At 40.2% G+C, this 24,441-nt stretch overlaps 1 protein-coding gene across 4 annotated transcripts in view; it reads right to left on the reverse strand.

Annotated features, from left to right (window-relative positions):
• The window catches only part of LOC145996028 (phospholipid-transporting ATPase ABCA1-like), a 270,557-nt gene that overhangs the window by 144,105 nt on the left and 102,011 nt on the right, over positions 1-24,441 (reverse strand). For all 4 annotated transcript variants that reach the window (XM_083132208.1, XM_083132210.1, XM_083132207.1 and 1 more), the window contains 3 exons: positions 17,394-17,585; positions 12,003-12,088; positions 1,526-1,803 (listed from right to left, as the gene is read on the reverse strand). In XM_083132208.1, the coding sequence (XP_082988334.1) occupies positions 1,526-1,803; positions 12,003-12,088; positions 17,394-17,585 (556 nt within the window). The remainder of the gene's footprint in view (positions 1-1,525; positions 1,804-12,002; positions 12,089-17,393; positions 17,586-24,441) is intronic.

Here is a 24,441-nt window from a genome sequence, read left to right on the forward strand (position 1 = left end):
TGAACCTGAGTTACATGTATGCCAAGGTAAAGAGAAAATAATACGTGTAACTAAGAATTACTTAAAAATCAGATTTAGATACTATGTCACGTCATAATTAAAATACTGTAACTGTATCTATTTTGAGGAACAAGATAAACGTAATTCAGTTTACTTCTGTCATACTGTGGTAAATTAACGAATCTAAAAATTTGATTTTTAAATACACGACATTTGTCTCTTTATTAGTGAACACTTTGATACTGAAATACTAGAGTACATGCTATAGTTTATAATATTATTACCCAAATTTAAAAAATCATCCTAAATAGCATTTCTCTTACTAATGACTGCAAAGTGTGGTATAGGCGATGCCTAAATCTACAGCTATTTCAGATTTAGTTTTATGTGGACTGGCGTCCACTTCCCATGTAAATTTTACTTTCTGGTCAAGGGTGTAACATTTCCTCTTTCTGTTGTCCATGACAGACCAGTAGGAACTGAAAACTGTCACTTCTGTGACATTGTTGTAGCTTGGTTACATACAACTCAAATGTATTTTATGAAAATTATTATGTATAACAGCGAATTATGTATAAATGCATTATGTACAAATAAGGTTTAATTAACTCCTTTCTTAAATTATAGTTTGCCATGACCTACAGTAATTTACGTACAATACATAATTACTAGAGGCACATATTTTTGGTAAAAAAAAAAAAAGCAAAATTTTGGTACAAAAACCTGAGTCAATTTCAGGTTCAAAAGCAGTAAATAAAATAAAATATTGGTGTTATAGCGGTGAAAAATTGGATGAAAAGTGGTATATAAAAAGACATTTTGGTTTTAAAATTGTGAATATAATCCTAAATTTGATTTAAAAACTACACTTATTCCACAGAATTAACATTTCACTTCTAATAGCACATTTATGTAGTTATCAGAGTATTAAGTTTATTTCTGTGTAATAGAATCCATTTTTTCTTCTCCAATATTAACAGCAGAATTAATCAATTTTCCGTGAATTGCATAACTCTCAGGATAATTCAGACCTCGGAAGGTGTCGCGTCGGTGAATAAACCCTAAATTTCGTGTTTAAGAGTTAATTTCGCTTTTTGCAGTACACTTCGCATTATTTCGTGACAAAACATGGTCACAAAATGCATCTCACACCTTTCAAAAATATGAAAAATTAACACTACAATGTGTTTTTTCATATTTCGTTTGTTCATCAAAAACGAAATATGCATGCCCCTAATAATTACACAGAACAGTTACGTATAAAGCAGTCTCAACTGTATGATTTCAGTTTTATTTAGTCCTAAGACCAATGCTGATTGCATGAAACATTTCTACATGAGCAATACCATAGTATGGCATGTAAGAAACTTTTCCATGTAGAAATCTCCAGCTGGTGCTCTGCATAACATTCTGCATGGTTTTAAATGACACGTGGAACATGTAGTTGGTTAAATTCTGCTTTAAGACTCCATTACAGAGCAGGGGGAAAGGGGGGAAATGGTCTGTTTTTAACTACAATCCTTACCACACTGTGCCCGTGGACTAAACTTATACGCCTGGAAGCAGAATAAAATTTCATATCTGTTTCCTTAACGTCTTCCACCACCTCATCCTCATCTTCCTCTATTTCCTCATCTTCGTCTTCTTTCTTTAGGACAGTAAGGTAATATCCAGAGCCAAATCTTTTCTTCATGAACAAACTTGTTCCACAGCACACAAGCCTTCCACTCTCAATTATGGCTATTCGATCACCTAAAATGTCAGCTTCATCCATGTGGTGTGTGGTGAGTATGATGGTATGTCCTGAAGAAAATAATAATTTTTAAAGAAGTCACTTCAAAAGTCATTTCAGAGTAGTAATATAGTAAATAGGGATAGGACAGATTAATTGGTAATCTATTTGTATCAGCCAATATAGTCACATTGGTGTATTGATTTGTCGGTAAAAATATATCGATAAATGTCTTATTACTTAGTACAACATTCTGCCAATTTGTGTAATTATTATGGATATAAACATATAATCTCCATTCCCTACTTTGTCTAAATTTGCAACTTTTTTCGCATTGCAGTCATCTTGTAACATACAGAGTGGGCTAAAAGTCACATTCCCCCAAAATTAGTTCTCATTTGTCACACTTGTTCATGAATAAACACAGATAGATAAACAAGTACCCCATGTGGAAGTGATGGGACTTGGCAACCCTGTTGTTCATTTTCCAGGCTTCATTTATTTTCTGATGTTTTACTGTCACTGCTTATTGTGTGTTGGGTTGTGTCTGTAATAACTATTCATGTTTCTTGCAATGAATTGCAAATTAACCAAAGATCAAGATTTTTTTTTGCTACCAACAATGTTGGTGGAAAGACAATAAAAACACAGCGTTGGTGACAGCAGACTTTCAGCAGAGATTTCCTGGTGTTCAATTGCCGTCACGTCAGGCAATGAGAAATTTGAACACATGATTTGAGATCGATAAAGATCGTCATTTATTTTCAAAAAATCTGTAAATCAGTGCGTAAATGATGTGAATTTTGTATCACGAAACAGGGTCTCCATTTTAAACAAACGTAAAGAAATGAGCAATGTACAATTTTGAGTAAAAAAATGACCAATGGACATTTTTGGGGAAAGCGACTTCTATCGCACCCTGTATGTACATTCATTAAGAAGGTCAATGAACCATTCAGGTTCATTGACCATTTGGAAGTTTATACTGGAGTGGTAGAATATCAGTTATAGGTATCAGAAGATTTATATTAGTATTGACCCATCCCCAATAGCACACAAATCATGAGATCAGTAAAAATGTCATGCCTATCTGTTTTCCTATGACATAAACTACACTGCTCGCCATTAAAATTGCAACACCCAGAAGGAAATGAGATAGAAACACGAAACTTGGCAAATATGTAGTTCATAATAAAATAAGAAAATGATTACAGTTAGAGCTCGGTGGTGTGACATGTGACACGTAGAACATGGTTGCATAACCCCAAGGAGCTAGTAGCGTGTACAGCCTCCACGGGTTGCAATAACTGCTGCAACACGGCGAGGCATGGACAGAATGAGTCTATCGATGTCTGCTTGCGGTATGGCGTCCCAAGCGGCTTCCACACGGTGCCAGAGGTCTTCAACATTACGTGCCGGAAACCTGAGTTGGGCCAGCCGGCGACCCACCATGGACCAGACATGTTCAATTGGCGACATATCCGGCGAACGTGCTGGCCAAGGAAGCAGGGGCACGTGGTTAGCTTCCATAAATGCGAGGACATTCCTTGCAACATGGGGGCACGCGTTATCCTGTTGAAAAGTGGCATTATGCAGTGCATGGATTAATGGGACAGCAACAGGGGTGAGAACCTGTGTGAAGTACCGTTGGCGGTTCAATGTCCCTTGAATGCGTACGAGACGCTAACGAACACCTATGGCGATGGCACCCCATACCATGATACCCAATGAAGGCCTTGTGTGATGATGCATGATGCAGGCATCATGAAGCCTAGTTCCACTGATACGGTCTAGGTATTAAGCATATGGCTACAAGGTATGGTCTTCACGGCCAGAAGAAGATAAATCATAAGCAGATGTATTTTGTGTAATTCTTGCTATATCATGGGTTCAATGTAATTGAATGTTTCGGACATAACGTCCAGTTTATATTAAATATGTTAATTGTTCACCGTCTGGTTTTTATCTTGTGCAACTTATATTAATCTACATTACCATGTCCTTCACTCCGAACCTATCAATTTGGCACTGTGGACAGTGAACAGAGGATTGACAGTGAATAGAAGATTTGAAGGATAACTTTATGACTTTATCGGAACGGGATAGTGACAAGTACGATTTCATGTAGCAAATCAACAAGACGGTGTTTTACAGGTAACATTCAATTTGCTAATTTGGTTCACGCTTAAGCAAAAACAAGTTTCAGTTACACATCGTAACTTTTATATTTTCCAGTTATATCTATCAGTTAACGTAATTTGACGTTTCAACAACATGGCTCTCAACATTACATTCAGCGCATTTGTTGAAGAAAATGAAGATATCAAAAATTATTTCATGCGTTTTGATCAACTCTGTCTCGCCCAGAATGTAGCAAATGAAAAAAAGGCAGCAGTTTTATTAGCAGTCATTGGTCCTAAGGCTTTCAAAGTACTTCGCAATATTACGGCTCCTGAAATGCCATATAATCTAACATATACTGTCATTCACGACAATATGGTTCAGCACTTCAGGTCCAAAACCAACAAGTTTACAGAAAGATTCAAGTTTCGAAAATGTATTCAGTCTCAAGGAGAATCAGTTACTCAATTCGTAGTGAGAATCAAACAACAAGCAGCCAAATGTGTGTATGAGCAGCATTTAGATGACGCACTTGTTGAACAATTCATCGTTGGTATACTTTCAAATTCTGCTCGGAAAAGATTATTGTCCGAAAGGGATCTTTCCTTTGCCAAATGTCAAGAGATTGCATTGCATTGTGAGTTATTAGAGCGAGAAGTTAAATTATTCTCGAATAAGTACAATACAGATTCTGTGACTTTTGCCACCAACTCAAGAAATTTGACGCGGATGAATCCAGATCGTCAAACAGGCCCTTCAACGAGTTCACGCTCGGGCGAAACGAGGCAGAACAGCTACAATCAACCTCAGAACTCAAGTGCTACCAAGCAAAATCCTCACTCCCAGTGCGGCAACTGCACAAAGAATCACCCACAAGGTCTATGTCCGGCAAGAAATGCAACCTGTAGCTACTGCAAACGAAAAGGCCATTGGAATATACGATGCAGAAAGAAGCAGAAAAATAGAGCCATGAATAGAACGTCCAGTTCAACCTCACGGAGTACAACATCCGATGAGTTGTCTACGTTCAGCTTCAACCATCTCAACACTGATGCGCTCAGTCATCGTTCCACACTGGTTACTTCTACTCAACACATTTTGGAGCAGCAATTCAGTTCGGATAGCTTCATAATAAATCTCCAAATCAATAAGTGTATTGTTAAATGTGAAGTAGATACTGGGTCTGCTGTTACTCTTTTCAACGAAAAGTATTTTGACCAGTTGTTTCCACACTATGTTAAATCGAATTCCAGCCTACGATTACGAGGTGTAAACGAAGGATATGTACGTGTTACAGCACAAACATCCGTCAAACTATACTTAGAGAATAGGGATTGTACTTTACCTGTCTTTCTCTGTCAGGAGAAACTTTTATATCCATTGATCGGTCGTACATGGTTAGACATTATTCAACCATCTTGGAGGCGATTATTAGTTACAGCCAGTGTTCTTTCAACTAACACAGTACAAGGTACTATTACTAACGCTGGTGCCGATGACCTAAGGCGAGAAATTTCTTCTAGATACGAGAAAATGATGGTGATTTGACCAAGCCCGTTACACCTTATTTGGTCGATATACTACTGAGATCCAACTCTGCACCGATATTTCTTACACATTACGAAGTTCCTTACGGTATTCGAGACAGTGTTCAGGATTCTATTCAAAATCTAGTGAAAGTAGGGTTATGGGAACCGGTCGAATATTCTGATTGGGCCTCACCACTTGTCGTTGTTACCAAGAAAGATGGCTCACTTCGTCTCTGCACTGACTTCTCAGGAACGGTGAATAAAATGACTGAGAACGTCAAGTTTCCCATTGCTAGAGTCGAGGATATTTTCTCTAAGTTTGCCAGGTGTAAATACTTTACGGTAATTGACCTTCAAATGGCTTACGGACAGTTGGAACTTTCTGAAGCTGCCAAACACATCACTGTCGTCAACACACCTTGGGGATTATATAAACCTCACAGACTACCTTTTGGCATAAACGTAAGTGGAGATCTGTTTCAAATGGTCCTAGCGAAGATTCTAGATGACATTCCCGGAGTTTCCTTCTACTTTGATGACGTCATCGCCGGAGGTGAAACATTGCAAGAATGCTTCACACGCACGTGTGATGTCCTGAGTCGTCTGGCCAAACACAATGTGAAAGCGAGCGCCAGCAAAAGCCAATGCCTAACCTCATCTATCGAGTACCTAGGATACAAGATTGACGCCGCAGGTATACGGCCGTCAGACAAGAACTTGGAGGCCGTCCTAAATTCTCCACCACCTCAAGACAAATCACAATTACGTTCCTTCATCGGGATGATCAACTTTCATCGAAAGTTTGTACCGAACTTAGCTTCGAAACTTCACTTTTTACTTTCTTTACTCAAGAAAAACGTCTCTTGGAACTGGGACGATAACTGTCAACACGAGTTCGACAGCATCGTGGCGGAACTTCGACAGGTAAATCCTATTGTGCCTTTCGACCCAACAAAGCCAGTTGTACTTATCACTGATGGCTCTCCTTTCGGCTGTGGCACGCAATTGTGTCATCGAGTTGAAAGCGGTCTACCGACTATCACCTGCTCTTCTACCACCTTCAGTGAGACGGAGCGGAGATACTCCCAGGTAGAGAGAGAAGCTCTAGCCATAATTCACGGAATCAAGCGATTTCACAAATTTTTACTCGGATCCAAGTTCGAGATTGTTACAGATGCACGTGCAGTAAAGTTTATATTTTCTCCGGATCGAGCCATTTCAAAACATTCATCCAATAGATTGATGAGATGGGCTCTACTTTTATCTTCATACCAATGTAATATAATTCATTGCAGCAAGGTAGAAGTAGCTGACATGCTAAGCAGGTTGCCTACGCAAACACGTGACACAAGACCAGATGTTGAAGAAGAACTTCATGCATATTTCGGGTCCATTGAAGACGTTGTAGCTCCTCTTTCTCGAGACTCAATACAGAACGCCACTTCAGAAGACCCACTGCTCTCATTAGTTGTGTCCTGTGTAGTAAATGGTTGGCCAGATCAACTCGACACATCTACTGAACGGAAGAAACTCGCACCTTTCTTCGAAATAAGAGCTCACCTAACGTACGAGCACGGAAAGCTCATGTGGTCGGGTAGACTTATCATTCCCACAGTTAAACGGAATGAAGTTCTTAGAGCTTTACGCGATGGACACATAGGTTCAACTCGTATGAAAGAGTTGTGTCTATCCAGATTTTGGTGGGAACCAAACAATCTGCCTCTGTCGAGTGAATCTCCGTTCAAGCCGAGGAAGTCAGCAAAGTTTCAGAACGATTCTTCATCGAGATAAAAAACTTTCGCCATCAACTCAACAGTTTGGGTTCAATCACCTAAGCACGGTACTCCAAATTACATCCCAGGAGTTGTCATTCGTCGAATTGGGGATAGTATCCTCTACGAGATAATGTTGGAAGATGGAATCAAACGAGTGGTACATTACAGGTGGTTGAAGAGACGTGTTTCACGTGACACTGCAGATGACGACGACTTCAACGTTACAATACCAAATAGAAATTCAACAAATCCCGGTGGAACCTACCCCAGGCAGAGCTGTATACCCAGGACCAGGTCCTAGCACACCTCACCCGTCTCCGAGAAGGTCTACCAGGATTCGCCGCCCACCAGATCAATACGGTCATCAGCATACCTGATTTTTTTTTTTTAATGGGACACCTGGAGGGATGATACGGTCTAGGTATTAAGCATATGGCTACAAGGTATGGTCTTCACGGCCAGAAGAAGATAAATCATAAGCAGATGTATTCTTGCTATATCATGGGTTCAATGTATTTGAATGTTTCGGACATAACGTCCAGTTTATATTAAATTTGTTAATTGTTCACCGTCTGGTTTTTATCTTGTGCAACTTATATTAATCTACATTACCATGTCCTTCACTCCGAACCTATCAGCCAAGGTGCCGCCACACGTGTGTACGTCCATCATGATGTTGTATACAGAAGCGGGATTCATCAGAGAACACTACAGCATTCCACTCCGCCATCCATGCATGACGGTCTTGGCACCATCTCAGACGCAAACGCCTATGCTCTAGCGGCAGAGTCATCCGCAACAGTGGGAGCCGGGAAAAACTTCCCCGGTTCGCCAAACGACGAAGCACGGTTCGTGGGAACACTGGACGTTGTAAAACATCCCGTACTTCATGCGCAATCCTCGTTGATGTGGCCGTTCTGTCTGTAAGGGCCATGCGTATCAGACGTCTGTCCTTTCGTTCCGTCGTCCGACGCGGACGTTGTGAACCTCTACGTCGCTCTACAGTGCCTTCCTGGACCCACTGGTTCCATACACGGATCACTGTGGATGCATTCCGTCCTACACGGGCACCGATCTCACGGTAGGATAATCTGCATTCACGGTATGCAACAATTCGGCCGCGATCGAACTGGGAAACCTGCTGGAATCGCTGCCGTATTCGACGACATGGCATTGCTGACCGACTTTAACACACTACACTCACGACCATGCACTTTCACTGCTCTTCTGCACCTATCTGACCTGCTACAGGTACCACTTACCAGATGGCGTGGCAGGCGCACATGATGCATGACGGCCTTGAACACCTAATCATTTCCTTCTGCACCTCTCCTCTACACACTGTGCACATTTCGTCCGATTCCGATTACTCCTTCTGGGTGTTGCATTTTTAATGGCGAGCAGTTTAGTTGAACATACAGAGTTCACTCTTTTAGTACCAAACCAAATTCCCTGATTTTCCAGGTACTTTAAATAACTTCCAAGACCATTCTATCATGATAACATACTAATACAGGGTGGCTACTCTGAGATCTTGATAAATTTCAAATATAATTCCCAGTTTTCAAGACGAACGTTCCAAAAATTCAAGGGTACAAGAAGATGTTTTCTCTGTTTCAACCTTACGTATTATCGCCTCTCACCACCCACACATAGACATACACAAATATCGTATTTACGTGTGTATAGTGAACGTGCATGTATAATGCGCACTCTGGTTTTGGATGGGTAAAAGTGTCAAAAAATTATATCTCGTATATAATGCGCAGTACAATCCAGTTTCTTAGTTGTAGGTTGTAAATGTGTGGCTACGCTGATCAAGAGTGAATGACGTCATACCTATACAATTGCTTATTCCTTCTTTTTCAAAATATATACTTTTTCTTTCTGTGACTAATGTAACATTTATACGAGGCACATTCAGGTCCTTCCAAATAGCAGTTAGCAGCACAAGTTTTCTTCATTAAGGAATTTACACACTCCACATATGTCATATTATTTGGCCAGTAATAAATTTTAATTTTTATTATATTTTTCCTTATGTTTTCTTTCATCCGAAGTACCATAAAAATCAGAACGTTTCTTCATTTTGTGATGAACTTATTTCAACCGCATTTCACATTAGTGTCAATACCTTAAATGGAATACTGTTTCCATATTCAGAAACTGCAGGATTCAAGCTTTACAACGATATATATATATAACATGATAGGGTTCCGTAAACATGAAAAATCAGTGCAAGTGTCCCAAAATCATGGAATGACCCTGTACGGTTTCATGTTGGCTGTCTAAATTATTCTGTGCATAATATGTACCACAGTTTTTGGGGGCAAAAATTTTGGAAAAAAGTGCGCATTATACATGAGTAAATATGGTATATTGACAATATAAGGAGTCTGTGTGATTCCAATTTATCCAAAAATTCTAATTCAATTCAATTAAATGGTATATATATTTAATTTAAGGTGAGGAGTTTAAATTTGCCATTTTACATACTCAGACTCGAAATACATCTACAAACACAAGTCACAAATATTATGGGATATACTAATCTACGAAAAATTGTTAACTGTATAAGTAATTTCAAACTGGAAATTTACCTAATCAAATTTCAAGATATCTTGCAATAATCTTACGCCTGTCATAGATTGTTCTGAAAAGGACACTCACAAAGCAAATGGATTGACAGAATTGTTTTATTTTCCATGCAGTTTTCTTTTCTTTTTCTTCCTCGATAAAAATAAAAGCTAAACTGTCAAAGTCTTACCTCAGGGCATTAATAAACATGTATCAATTCAATTGGATTGGGATTAATAAAAGTTGCCATTTTTCACGTCTACGGAGAAAAATTCACGTAGAATTCAGGCATAATTCCCAGAATTCAAGGAATTCCCAGTGAGTAGCCACCCTGTAGTAATCCTTATTATGGGAATGAGAGACGCGGTAATAGATAATATAGATACTCACGTTTTCCGCGAAACTGTTTTAAGTCATTTTCTATTAATTTCGGTAGCCACTGGCACCATCCTCGTTGGAATTCGTTGTGTCAATGCATCAAATTCCAACAAGGATGGTGGCAATGGCTACCGAAATAGAAAATTGCTTAAAACAGCTTCGCAGAAAACGTGAGTACCTATATTAGGGATGGGCCGATATGAAATTTAAGCCGATACAGATAAAGTACCGATATAAAATTTACTGATACCGATAACCAATATTCTACCAATCAGATATAAAATTAGAAATAGTTCATGAAGAACCTGAAAGGTTCATTGACCTCCTTAAAATATGTGTGTTTCAAGGTGACTGCAGTGCAAAAGAAATTGCATATTTAGACATTTACTTTTTTAGAAAGTAAGGCATGGAGATTATCCATAAAAATTACAAAAAAATGGCAGAATTTTGCACTAAATTATTAGATATTTATCGATATATCAGATTTTTAAAATAATTGGTAATTTTACCGATAAACCGATATGCCTATATCGGCAGATACCGATAGAGTACCGATTAATCGGTCCCATCCTTAACCTATATTATACTAATAATGTTCAATTTGGCAGGTTATTAAAACAAATCATATTTATTTTCCTGTAGTTTACGGTTATTACAAGCATAAGAAATCAATTTTTCATTGTGACGTTTCAGATTTATTCAATATTGTTACTAAAAACAAAATTACTAAACTCCATGGTGCAACAACTAAGGGAAGTGCCTGAATTAATTAATTTTAGCAACGTAAAGGGCCAAAAATGCAGATTAGTGGAGATTTGTTGATACACCATTTAATATCACCATCTACACGACCTTGTCTGTCAAACACTTCTTGGCAGAAAAGAACACAGTGATTGTTCCCAACCTTTCATATTCAACCAATCTTGCTCAGTATAACTTTCATTTTACTGCCTCTGATACAAAACTTAAAGAAATGATTTGTGGATGCAGACGAAGTGAAAGAAAATTTACTGTAGGTTTCAACACTAATCCAGTTTATTTTTTATTTTACGTCATTTTTGGTATTCCAGTTGAGTTCCAGAACTGCTTCCAACAAATAAAGAAAAGTTGTGACAAGGGATTAACATACATGGAGAGTACTTCAAAGAAGATTAGACAATGGTGTCAAAAACTTTAATACAAGCGTGTTAAGGAAAAATAATCCTCATTAGTTATGAGTATGTCTGATGTGGTGTATGCTCTCTCTCTCACACACACACACACATACACAAACACACACACAAACAAACTTGCATCTTATTTCTAAGACAACTGGTTGGTAATTCCCACTCATTTTGCCAAACAAAAAAATTTCCACGTTTCACATGCAGGAAAAAACTTTCCAGGCCACTTCATAATGCTTTAACACACTAAAAAAAGTTTTTAAATATTCAAGTTTGCACATTGTTCAAATAAATTATGTTTGTTCAACAAAGTTCAAAATAAATTAACAACATTGAAATATAAAAACATTTTAACATGAAATATCTTCAATAAAGAAGTAAACTGGAAGAAAACAGATATGCTTTTCTTTGGCAAGCAGCAAAAAATTAATTTCCCTGGCATTTCCACATTTTGGAATGATTTTACAAAATTCCTTGACTTCTTTTTCCAAGTTGATTTGGCAGATGTCAGTGAAACCCCTGTTAAATATCTTGAAAGTTCACATTTGTGTCAAAAAAGTAAATAATATACCACAGAATAAACATAATGTGATCTGCATTAATGTTCACATGAAGCCCCTCAGAGACAAAACATGAAAATAAGAAGTAGCTACAACTAAGTTAATTTATTGTTTTAAAAATGCTCTAATTGGGAACTAAAAATGGCAGTACAAAAAAATAATAGTACCTTGCTTATACTTCAGCAACAGATCCCATATTGATCTTCTAGCATGGGGATCAATGCCTGCAGTTGGTTCATCTAACACAACCACTCTGTAATAAAATAAAATAGATCAGATTATACAGTGTGGTCCATAAGTCAGTTGACAAAATGCATTGTACAGGGTGGTGCATATTGTATCTATCAATGCCAGTTGGTAACCCTGTCGGAATGCAGGTGCGCATGCGCAGAAGTCTCCCTTGCTTAGGTAGCTGCAAGTCTCGCAATCAGTCTGCCATGGGGCGTTGGCTGGTTCAGACACGAATCGTGGCAGTGTAGCGGTTTATCTGAGCGGGTTCCATTCAGGAGTTGCAACAGTCACTGCACTGAGAAGCATCAGGATGCCAGAGAATATGCTTCCTCCAACCTGGCATTGGATTTCTATTGTCCTAATCATCATATCATATTGTGAGGCTTTGGAATAAGTTGGAGGGGAACCTCATTTGACCGTCATCGCAGTGCCTGCTGAGTCTCCTGAATGGAACCCATTCAGATGAACGCATTTACTGCCACGATTCGTGCCTGAACAGGTGAACATTCCATGGCAGACTGATTGAGTTGCAGCTGCCTAAGCATGGGAGGCTTCTGCACATGCGCACCTGCATTCTGACAGGGTTGCCAACTGGCTTATGGAACACACTGTCACAATATTGTATTCAACACCATTAATTTTAATAAGAACAATATTGACATACCAGGAGTGGGACAGATTAATTTGTACCCTCTCAGTATCAGTTGATATAGGCATGGTGAATCGGTAAAATAACCAATCTGATATATCCCTAAAGAGCCTGTACTTTAGTGTAAAATTCTTCCATTTTGCTATTATTTTTGAGGATATGTAAGCTTATAATTCATTTGTCGTCGTTTTGAAGAGTAAATATCTAAACACACAGATTATTTTTCAAAGCAAATCCATAGCAATCATGGATATATGAATTAATTAAGGTGGTTAATGAATCATTTATTTGTTTTGGATGGCAAAGTTTAGGTACAATCCTTTTCTTCCACTTAACCATCTCTACTTTAGATTTTACAAATTGATTGTAATACATAACAGTTTGAAAACTATATAAAAACTAAAAACATTTAAATACAAATAATAAAAACGGACATGAGAAAAAACACACACTAAGAAAATTAAAAAATCTATGAAAAACAAACACATACTTAGGGGCTGAAATCATGACAATAGGTGGAAAGGTAGGGGGTTTCTTTTGAATGTACTGTTTTGTGGAGTGCTGTAAGTGAGTGGAAGACAGGGCATGTGGAAAGTTCAAACCAGCTTAGGCACTTGAAAGCCAGGGTAAGGTGGTCAAAATATTTGATATTGTTGGTTTACCATTGAGGTCAATATACATTAAGTTACAGTAGTCTATTTGCGACAAAAGTAGCGACTCCGTGAGCATTTTCTTTGCCTCCTATGGTAAAATGTTTTTAAAGTGATACACTGAGTGTAATGCTGTGGAAGATTTTTTGCATATTGTCTTCACATGGTCATTCCAACTGAGGTTTTCATCTACAATAATTCCTAGGTCTCTGGATGTATGTGAAAATGGAATAGGTTTCCTGTCGACAAGAATGTCAGGGATGAAAGACATTCTGTCATAAAAATGAGCTCCGTGAGCCAATCATGTATAACGTATGCCTCAAATGAAAAGGAGACCTTTGCTGTAGCGGCGTTGTATCGAAGTAGGTTTGCCGATAGATGGTGCGGTGTTTGTCCCAGTTTGCAGGTGTAGCAAACGGCTTCGCCTGCTGTTTCCTCAGTTGGCGAGAGTTGTTTTGCGTGGACAGGTGCATTATGGTTCCTCCAGATCAGCACAGAGAGTTGTAATCCAATTTCTTCGTGCAGAAGGCGAGCATGCTTCACAAATTCATCGCAGGATGAAGGACTCTTACGAAGAGCAGTGTCTCACACGTTGCACCATATTCCGTTGATTTCAGCGTTATGAAGCGCGAAGCGAAAGCAGCAAGGACTTGCCATGACCCGGGCAAGCTCTCGGAGGGGATAGTGCTCCTCCAGGACAACGCCAGGCCACATGTGACCAAGAAGACCCTCAGCCTGCTGAGAACACTTCGATGGGAAGTCCTCACACATCTTCTACACAGCCCCGATATTTCCCCATGTGACTCCCATATCTTCGATCCCTTAAAACAATCACACAAAGGTCAATGGTTCACCTGTGAAGAGGAAGTGCAGAACACCGAGGAAAACTGGATCCGTAAGCAACCCAGGAGTTTCGACACTGAAGCCATCCACCCACTTCCTATGCGCTGGGATCAGTGCATCAATATCAATGGCAATTATGTGTAGGTATCATGTTACACATTAACTGTAATTCACATATTATGTAATGCAAATATTCTGTAATATAATATTATTTAGATATAACTGTAGTCTCTTTTTCATTTGGGCATACCTTATACTTCAAGGAACGTTTACAATTTTATATTGACATCAGTAAGATTTACACAGTTGAGAGAAAAAAAAGTAAACTTCAAATTTTACATAGTCTCCAGGATAGTTAGACTCCATGAGTGTTGTGCAGTATTTTTGTGGACCTCATGAAAGACTAAAATGTGGAAACCTGATTATTTTATTAAATTATTTTATGTTGCTCTTCTGTCACTTTTGGCAAAACCGGTGAAGAGAAACTCACAATGCCCAGGCTGGGATTCAAACCCAGAACCCATGCCATACTGTGCTAACAAAATGCCAGAAAGTATTGACAGGTATTGGTAAATAAAATCCAACCAATTCCAATACTAGATCCATCAGCATTGATCAATATTGGATCAGCCCTAAGCTTATGGAACTATATGGAACAATATCTTGGATTCCTGGATCCACAAAAGCCCTGTGAATTGAAGGCTGCATTACACACAGCATGGTTGATCTTACCTCCCAACAAAGTTCTGCTATCTTGTTGAATCACTGCAACGTGATAGCTAGAGACCTTGAGTTTTCGCAAAAAACATAAAAAATTGTTTGTGTATGTGCAGTGACATGTTCTCAATGCATTCTTTTATGCATTCCAAATCGTGAAATAAAGCAAATTAGGCGTAAAATTTGAATTGTGGCCTGTTTCATGAATTTCAACATATTTTGAGCTTAAAAAATGAAAAATACCACTTAAAAATAAAACGTAGCATATTTATGTATGTGTAATGTGCACGTTTTCCAACCCCTCCCCTTTCCCTCCTCAAAAAAATTGGAACATGTTATACATGGAATAATTCCTGCATTTTTCCACCTTCTATCGGAACATTTTGCATCACCAAACTAAGTTACAGAGTGATTTGACGGGACAGGATATGGCAGGGGCGAGAGATCGAGCATGCACCTTCCAACACATGGTAGACCTAACATCAGTATTTGTTATGCAAGAAGTAATGGAAAGTGACTTCCTCAAAAATCATTTCCAGCATATGAAACTGTCAGTAGGCCATATGACCTACAATTTAAAATACTAATATAAAAGCACAATGTTTTGCCATGGTGGTCTAGTCAGGAGGAAATCTGGCTCCCACGCAGGAGACCCGGGTTTGATTCCAGGACATAGGCGGAGTTCTGGAGGGGTCAGGGGAGCCTGGCCCCCCAACTTAAAAAAGACTAAAAAAATAACACATGATTAAGTTCAGTTACTACATTTTTGTTATGAAGCCATACCGCAAATCTTGACATTTGGTATGATGGCATGTGTGGTAGGTAAATGTGCCGCAATAGCAGGTCTTAGACGATTTGATTGATGTGTACAGTTTGAAGAAAGAAAAACGTAAAATGAGTCAACTTTGTGTTGAGTCAACAGTTACTGCTGAGGCATCAAAATAACTTTTCAATTTATTTTTTCTAAAATGTCTGAAGCTTACTACTGTACCGTTAACTTTTTTTTAAAGTCATACGAGTATTGTATCAATAAAAAATTAAGGAAATGCAAAATGCAAAAATCGTACTGTTTTGCTTCTTTTAAAACTGACAACCAATATACTAATTAATACTTGTTTACTTAAGCGAGGAAATTTAACATTTTGGAATCTAAAAGCCTAGAACTCAGTGTTTTTAAGTTGTTGTTTTTTAATTTCCGGGGGAAGGTCTCCGGACCCCTTATAAGCTAGGGGATATTCAACAACCCTCAGGTACATCATATGCTCCTCCCAGAGTCTGCCCCCCCCAAAAAAAAAACTCAAACTCCGCCCATGTTCCCGGGGTGGGAGATCTAAGGTCAGAATTTTTCTGCCCTTGTCCACACATAAAGTGGCTCTGGGGCTCACCCAGCCTGGGGGCAACCCTGGGGAGTAAAGGTGGCCAGAGTGTGGTGCTGATCACATCACCTCCAAAAATGCAGCGATCGAGAATATGTGGGGGCCTACCCTAACATTCCCTAAATGTGCCATCATGGCAAAGTGCTACATGCACGGGGGAACTTTAGCTAAAAGTGCAATGAAGATATAATTTGAAGCATACTTTGCATAAAAGCATGATAAAATTAAAATGTGAATTTTGTGAAAAATAACACCAAAAAATCAAGGTCCCTATCTATAGCTCATGAGGAGAAAGTACAGGGTATTAGATAGGTGGTCAAAATTCAGTGATCACTCAGCATATACAAACATTACTTGAAACCAAGGTGGATTGAATAAATTTAAATAATTTAAATAAATAATTTATAGAATAATATACATAAGGAATTTGTAGATATCAGAATAAATTTTGGTGAAAGTACATTAATCTCGTAATCATTTAATGGTGTTAATTAGGCTCAAGAAAGAAAGAAAGGAAACAAAATACTACATGCACTGATGGGATGAAGCTCATACGAAAGGAAATGTAATATCTAATTTATCTTGATTAAAAAATCAATAATTTTTATAGGCAAAAATAGGAAACATTTTGTGTAGAAAAATTTACAAAATACTAATCATGTTAAATGGTAAATAGTGTCATTATCATTAAATTGTATATAAGGAAATGGCCAAAATTCAGCTACAAAGACTATATATAAAAAATATTTTAAGTTACAATTATAGCATATATCCAGAATGTTTTATTTTCATTTGAAGAAAAGTTACTGAAATTATTATAGTTTCATTAACACATTCGAAAAACATTTCCATAGTAGGTCATATATACAGTATCAGAAACAGAAAAATGCATATTTACATATAATTTTTTACTTGCTTTAATCAAACTAAAATTATTTTATAAAAAACAAACATATTTTTTAAAAATAAAAAAAATGATTTATATAAAAAATCATTAAAAATGATTTTTAAATAATAATCGTGATTTTTATCCAAACTGCTTAAAACAAATGCTATAGAGCATATATAATTCTAAAAAATTAAATACAGTACTTGGATCCACCGATGAATGCACAACCAATCGAAAGCTTTCTTTTCATTCCTCCAGACAAATTCTTTGACAATTCATGGCGTTTATTACGAAGTTCCAAATCTCTTAACAAAATATCTATCTCCAACTCTATGTCATCCAAAACAGTGTCCTTTAGTTGTGCATAAAACCAGAGATGCTCTTTCACAGTCAAACTGAAAGCAAAAAAATAAAATAACTGGTCACAAAAACCATTTTTCTTTTCAAAACACAAATAGTAAGTATACAGAAACACACTAGAATGCAGGGGTGTGCGGTGCCCGCTACATTAAGGTAGGCTCTGAACCAGTGGCGGGTGATTAGAGAGGGGGTCAACTGCCCTCCACTGCACCATGCTAAACCTTATTACCAAGGGAAAGTAAACTGTCCTTGTCCCCTGCACCAGTTTTGGTACCGCCACTGCCTGAACTGAAATTGAACAAGTGAACGCAAATGAATCAGATATATTTCATGTTTTGTGATACCCATGGATGTCCGAAGGATTTTTTTCCAGGGAGGGGCAAGCAAGGTATTTTTTTCCAGGGGGAGCGCAAAGGAGGCATATTTTTCCCCATAATAGTGCTACCTCCTCAAAAAACACTGTTTCAGTCTGAAATTATGTCTCTTCAACGCTCTTATCATAATTAAAATAAATTACTGTGACTGAAATGAATTTTGAATTTGAATTTGAATTTAAAATTTTGGGAGTGTCAGCACTTAGGCTATTTTGCTTCCGTCACATTACACGGGGGCCAGCCCCTTATCATTACAAATAACAACTCTAACGTTGCATAACTAAAAATCTTCTGACTTCTGTTAAAAGCTGAGGCTGTAAATGGGCACTCAGCACACACAAGGACAAAAGCAGGACAACACACACAAAATTATACTGGCCATAGTGCCAGTCGTAGCCTCGTTAGTCTTTAGTCCAGGGTGCACTACGTGGAAGTGAGGTTGACTCTTGGGCACCTATGTGGAAGGTACCCCTTACACCCCATGTGACTGAAATGAGATTGTGTGTGAAATATAGACTTTTTAGGTAGACATTCATTTTCCAAGGGAGGGGAGCATGGCCTGCCCTTGCCCCCCCTTCCGGACATCCATAGTGAGAGCATTGGTTGGTGAGATTATTCAAGTTTTAACTTTCTTTACTCTACACACTACATTCATTAGAAAACAATAAGCATGGCCAGCAAAATAATTTACAGAGTTTACAGCTACCTACTAACCAATCAGTCATTTCATATTGATGTGATGAACATTAAAATAGCGAAAGTATTCCCTTCCCTTTTCATTATGTAAAAATTTCAAATTTGTGTCATACCATTGTTGTTATTAATACGTTGCCAAGTAAACTAAGAGTACATTTTCTTATCATCACTTGTAAGTTTAGACCCACCCGTTACTTGCATGTGATTGTTATTTTGGAGAAACTTTTTTCCAACAAAACCAGTTATTTGTTAGTTCTCAGAAAACGCTGAAATATGTGCCATACAATGAACTGTTTTTTCTCAATTCGCATTTTTATGTGAAAAATTGTAATTTAGAAAAAAACAATAGAAATTCGATTATCTCGAAAACTACAATTTTCGGACGGGGTATCATATGGTCAAATTTATTGCAAATTGCCTCTACTTTAACCCCATTCAGGGAATACATCTAATTACAGGTCACCCTGTATATATATATATAAAGTGAAAGAGGAGAGAGGAAACACTCACCGGACAAAGAAAAAATTCAAATTTTCGTGATGATGTATCACATCTTCAGGAGTAGAGAGACGTTGTATAACTAAGCGACTAGAGGGAAGAGTAAGTATGACCTGCAGTGTTGCCAGGTCCCGAAGAAAAAAAAAGGGTTGACAGTACCACAAAAAAAATGGTTCTTTCGCCTGGCTTGTCGAAAAATGTGAGTGGTGGGAAGGGGGGGTTGGTTGTAAAAAGGTGGTGGTGAGGGTGAGGATAGGGGATGAGGGGCGTTACTGGGTGGCCTTGTTCAGGCCTGGAGGTGTGGTTGCATTCATGGTCGATATGTAGGCCCTCTCCCATCTTCTACGTATTGAGGTGTTGGTGGATTGGGGCAAGGAGTGGACGATCACTACCTTGAAGCAGTCATTAAAAGGAATATTGTGGTGATTGGTGTGAATGGCAACAGCAAAGTCCAGGTTTTGGGTAGAGGAGCGGTGGTTGTTGATGCAGAGGTTCAGGGCTGTGGATGTTTCCCCCAGGTAGAAGCTCCCACAGGTGTTGCACGTGAGGATATAAATTAGGTTAGAGCTGTTGCAGGTTCCTTTGGGGTAGAGGGTGAATTTTGCCGGTGGCAGTGTGGATCTGGAGGGTGCGGGAAGTGACAAATATGGGGCAGGTTTTGCACCTTGGGCGGTTGCATTTGTGGGCAGGTGCGAGTTGATTGTGAGTAGGTGGATTGTGGTGGACCAGGATGTTTTGGAGATTGGGAGGGCGTTTGAAGACAACTCTGGGCTTGTCGGGGAAGATATTTCTGGTGTCAGGATCACTGTGCAGGATGGGAAGGAGGGAACGTAGAGTGTGTCTGATTTTGTTGAGGTGGGGGTGATATTGGGTGCCAAGTGCAGGGGGGATTGGTGGCAGGTTTCTTGGTGGGAGTGTATGAAGCAGCTCTGGATATTTGTTTGGTGACCAGGGTGGAAGGATATCCACGGTTGGTCAAGGCTTGGTGTAAGCGGAGGTTATAGTTCTGTCGGGAGGTGGGGGAGGTGTTGAGGCGTTGACCTCTGAGGGCCAGGGAGAATGGGATGGCTTTCTTGGTGTGGAACGGATGGGAGCTGGAGAAGTGTGGGTATTGCATATGGTTGGTAGGTTTGATGTGGATGGAGGTTTCCAAATGTCCTTCCTTCATGTGCACGTCCACATCCAGGAAGGTGATTTGGTTGGTGGAGTGAGTCCAGGTGAAATTGATGGAGCTGAAGTGGTTAAGTTTGTCTAGGAAGGTGGTCAGGGAAGGTTCTCCATGCGTCCATAGCATGAAGATGTCATCGATGAAACGTAGCCAGAGGAGAGGTTTGAGAGATTGGGTCTCCAGGAACTCTTTTTCAACTTTGCCCATGAACAGGTTGGCATAGGATGGGGCCATTCTGGTACCCATGGCTGTGCCCCGGATTTGGAGATAGTGCTTGTCCTCGAAGGTGAAGTTGTTGCACGTGAGGACAAGGTGAGCTAGATGGGTCAGGAAATTAGTGCTGGGGTTGTGGGGTTTTGGTCTGTTGTTAGGGAAGGATTCTATGGAGCAGAGGCCATGGGAGTGAGGTATGTTGGTATAGAGAGAAGTAACATCGATGGTGGCAAGGATAGTGTTGGCAGGTAATGGTGGGAGAGTGTTAATTTTCTGAAGGACGTGGCTGGTGTCCCGGAGGTAGGAGGGCAGAGCTTTAACAAGAGGCTGGAGGTGGGAGTCGACAAAGGCTGAGATTTTTTCAGAAGGTGAATTGTAACTGGACACGATGGGTCTGCCAGGGTTGCCAGGTTTGTGGATCTTGGGCAGCAGGTAAAAAGTGGGGGTGCGGGGGTTGTCTGGGATGATCATGGATATGGTGGAGGCTGTCAGGCCCTCCGGGGGACCTCGGGTGTGGATAAAGTCCTGGATTCTTTTGAGGTGTGTGGCTGAAAGATCGACCGTGGTGGTTTTGTAGGTGGAGGAGTCGGCCAGCTGGTGAGTGGCTTCTGCCAGGTAATCTTGAGAGTTCAAGACCACCGTGGTGGATCCCTTGTCAGCTGGGAGGATTTTGATGTGGTGGTTCTGGCGGAGATCTTGAGATCCTTTTGTTGACCCCAGGTGAATGCTACCAAAAAATTGAATCTTTCTGGCATGCAGCCCATTCTATCTCAAACGACCTTAGCAACAAACACCTACACAACCTGTCCAACCTCTGCCGCCAGGCTTTTCAGGCTGGCTGCACTCTCCCCCTTCCACTCCCACCACAATTCACTCCCAAATCCACATGCCCTCTACTGCCTGACCCTCCCTTTCCACTACCCCCTCCTCCAGCACCACTAATAGAACCGCACAAACACCAAAGCTGCACCCACAATTCTCGCACCTTGGTAAACAACCAGTCCACGGACAAACCTACCCCCACCAGACCCATGGTCACCAACGACCCTAACCTACCCCAACACAACCAAAGTGTACTAAATTTGTCCAACCACAATCTCACCCCTACCGAAATTGATATTCTATCCAAAGGCCTCACCTTCTCCCCCACAACTCCCCACAATCAATTCCATCTCCTCTTCGATATCCACACCTTTGCCAGACAACTCAGATGGCAACACTTCTGGGCAAAAAACCCTTCCCCGAAGACCACAACCAATGAAACCCACTCAAGCCTCCTCCAATTTTGCCCACCAACCACCCCCTGGAAAGATACATCACTGCCATAATCTCTACTATCACTGACAGCTCATTTCTTGACAACCTCCACAACAAACCCAACTTGAATCCCTCTCAAGATAAAGCCCTTCAAGATCACATCAAAATCCTACCAGCTGACAAGGGATCCACCACGGTGGTCTTGAACTCTCAAGATTACCTGGCAGAAGCCACTCACCAGCTGGCCGACTCCTCCACCTACAAAACCACCACGGTCAATTTTTCAGCCACACACCTCAAAAGAATCCAGGACTTTATCCACACCCGAGGTCCCCCAGAGGGCCTGACAGCCTCCACCATATCCATGCTCATCCCAGACAACCCCCGCACCCCCACTTTTTACCTGCTGCCCAAGATCCACAAACCTGGCAACCCTGGCAGACCCATCGTGTCCAGTTACAATTCACCTTCTGAAAGAATCTCAGCCTTTGTCGACTCCCACCTCCAGCCTCTTGTTAAAGCTCTGCCCTCCTACCTCCGGGACACCAGCCACTTCCTTCAGAAAATTAACACTCTCCCACCATTACCTGCCAACACTATCCTTGCCACCATCGATGTTACTTCTCTCTATACCAACATACCTCACTCCCATGGCCTCTGCTCCATAGAATCCTTCCCTAACAACAGACCAAAACCCCACAACCCCAGCACTAATTTCCTGAAAAAGAGTTCCTGGAGACCCAATCTCTCAAACCTCTCCTCTGGCTACGTTTCATCGATGACATCTTCATGCTATGGACGCATGGAGAACCTTCCCTGACCACCTTCCTAGACAAACTTAACCACTACTGCTCCATCAATTTCACCTGGACTCACTCCACCAACCAAATCACCTTCCTGGATGTGGACGTGCACATGAAGGAAGGACATTTGGAAACCTCCATCCACATCAAACCTACCAACCATATGCAATACACACACTTCTCCAGCTCCCATCCGTTCCACACCAAGAAAGCCATTCCATTCTCCCTGGCCCTCAGAGGTCAACGCCTCAACACCTCACCCACCTGCCGACAGAACTATAACCTCTGCTTACACCAAGCCTTGACCAACCGTGGATATCCTTCCACCCTGGTCACCAAACAAATATCCCGAGCTGCTTCATACACTCCCACCAAGAAACCTGCCACCAATCCCCCCTGCACTTGGCACCCAATATCACCCCCACCTCAACAAAATCAGACACACTCTACGTTCCCTCCTTCCCATCCTGCACAGTGATCCTGACACCAGAAATATCTTCCCCGACAAGCCCAGAGTTGTCTTCAAACACCCTCCCAATCTCCAAAACATCCTGGTCCACCACAATCCACCTACTCACAATCAACTCGCACCTGCCCACAAATGCAACCGCCCAAGGTGCAAAACCTGCCCCATATTTGTCACTTCCCGCACCCTCCAGATCCACACTGCCACCGGCAAATTCACCCTCTACCCCAAAGGAACCTGCAACAGCTCTAACCTAATTTATATCCTCACGTGCAACATCTGTGGGAGCTTCTACCTGGGGGAAACATCCACAGCCCTGAACCTCTGCATCAACAACCACCGCTCCTCTACCCAAAACCTGGACTTTGCTGTTGCCATTCACACCAATCACCACAATATTCCTTTTAATGACTGCTTCAAGGTAGTGATCGTCCACTCCTTGCCCCAATCCACCAACACCTCAATACGTAGAAGATGGGAGAGGACCTACATATCGACCATGAATGCAACCACACCTCCAGGCCTGAACAAGGCCACCCAGTAATGCCCCTTATCCCCTATCCTCACCCTCACCACCACCTTTTTACAACCAACCCCCCCTTCCCACCACTCACAGTTTTCGACAAGCCAGGCGAAAGAACCATTTTTTTTGTGGTACTGTCAACCCTTTTTTTTTCTTCGGGACCTGGCAACACTGCAGGTCATACTTACTCTTCCCTCTAGTCGCTTAGTTATACAACGTCTCTCTACTCCTGAAGATGTGATACACCATCACGAAAATTTGAATTTTTTCTGTCCGGTGAGTGTTTCCTCTCTCCTCTTTCACTTTATATATATATATATATACAGGGTGACCTGTAATTAGATGTATTCCCTGAATGGGGTTAAAGTAGAGGCAATTTGCAATAAATTTGACCATATGATACCCCGTCCGAAAATTGTAGTTTTCGAGATAATCGAATTTCTATTGTTTTTTTTTTTAATTACAATTTTTCACATAAAAATGCGAATTGAGAAAAAACTGTTCATTGTATGGCACATATTTCAGCGTTTTCTGAGAACTAACAAATAACTGGTTTCGTTGGAAAAAAGTTTCTCCAAAATAACAATCACATGCAAGTAACGGGTGGGTCTAAACTTACAAGTGATGATAAGAAAATGTACTCTTAGTTTACTTGGCAACGTATTAATAACAAAATGGTATGACACGAAGCGTACAAATTACTTAAATTACTTCCTTGTGTCATATGCTATCCAACAAGGTACAAATGTTGCTAAAATTCACATTTGTATACAAGAAATAATACTTCATTCATCTTCATGTGAATGGAATCAATGAACAATACAATTAAAGAACATTACACGTCTTGCTGAAAGTGGGCACCTCCGTTACGAATGCAGGCACGCAGGTTTTAA

This window comes from Lepisma saccharinum, chromosome 12 (genome assembly GCF_977018435.1).
Source record: "Lepisma saccharinum chromosome 12, izLepSacc3.1, whole genome shotgun sequence".
Lineage (NCBI taxonomy): Eukaryota > Metazoa > Arthropoda > Insecta > Zygentoma > Lepismatidae > Lepisma > Lepisma saccharinum.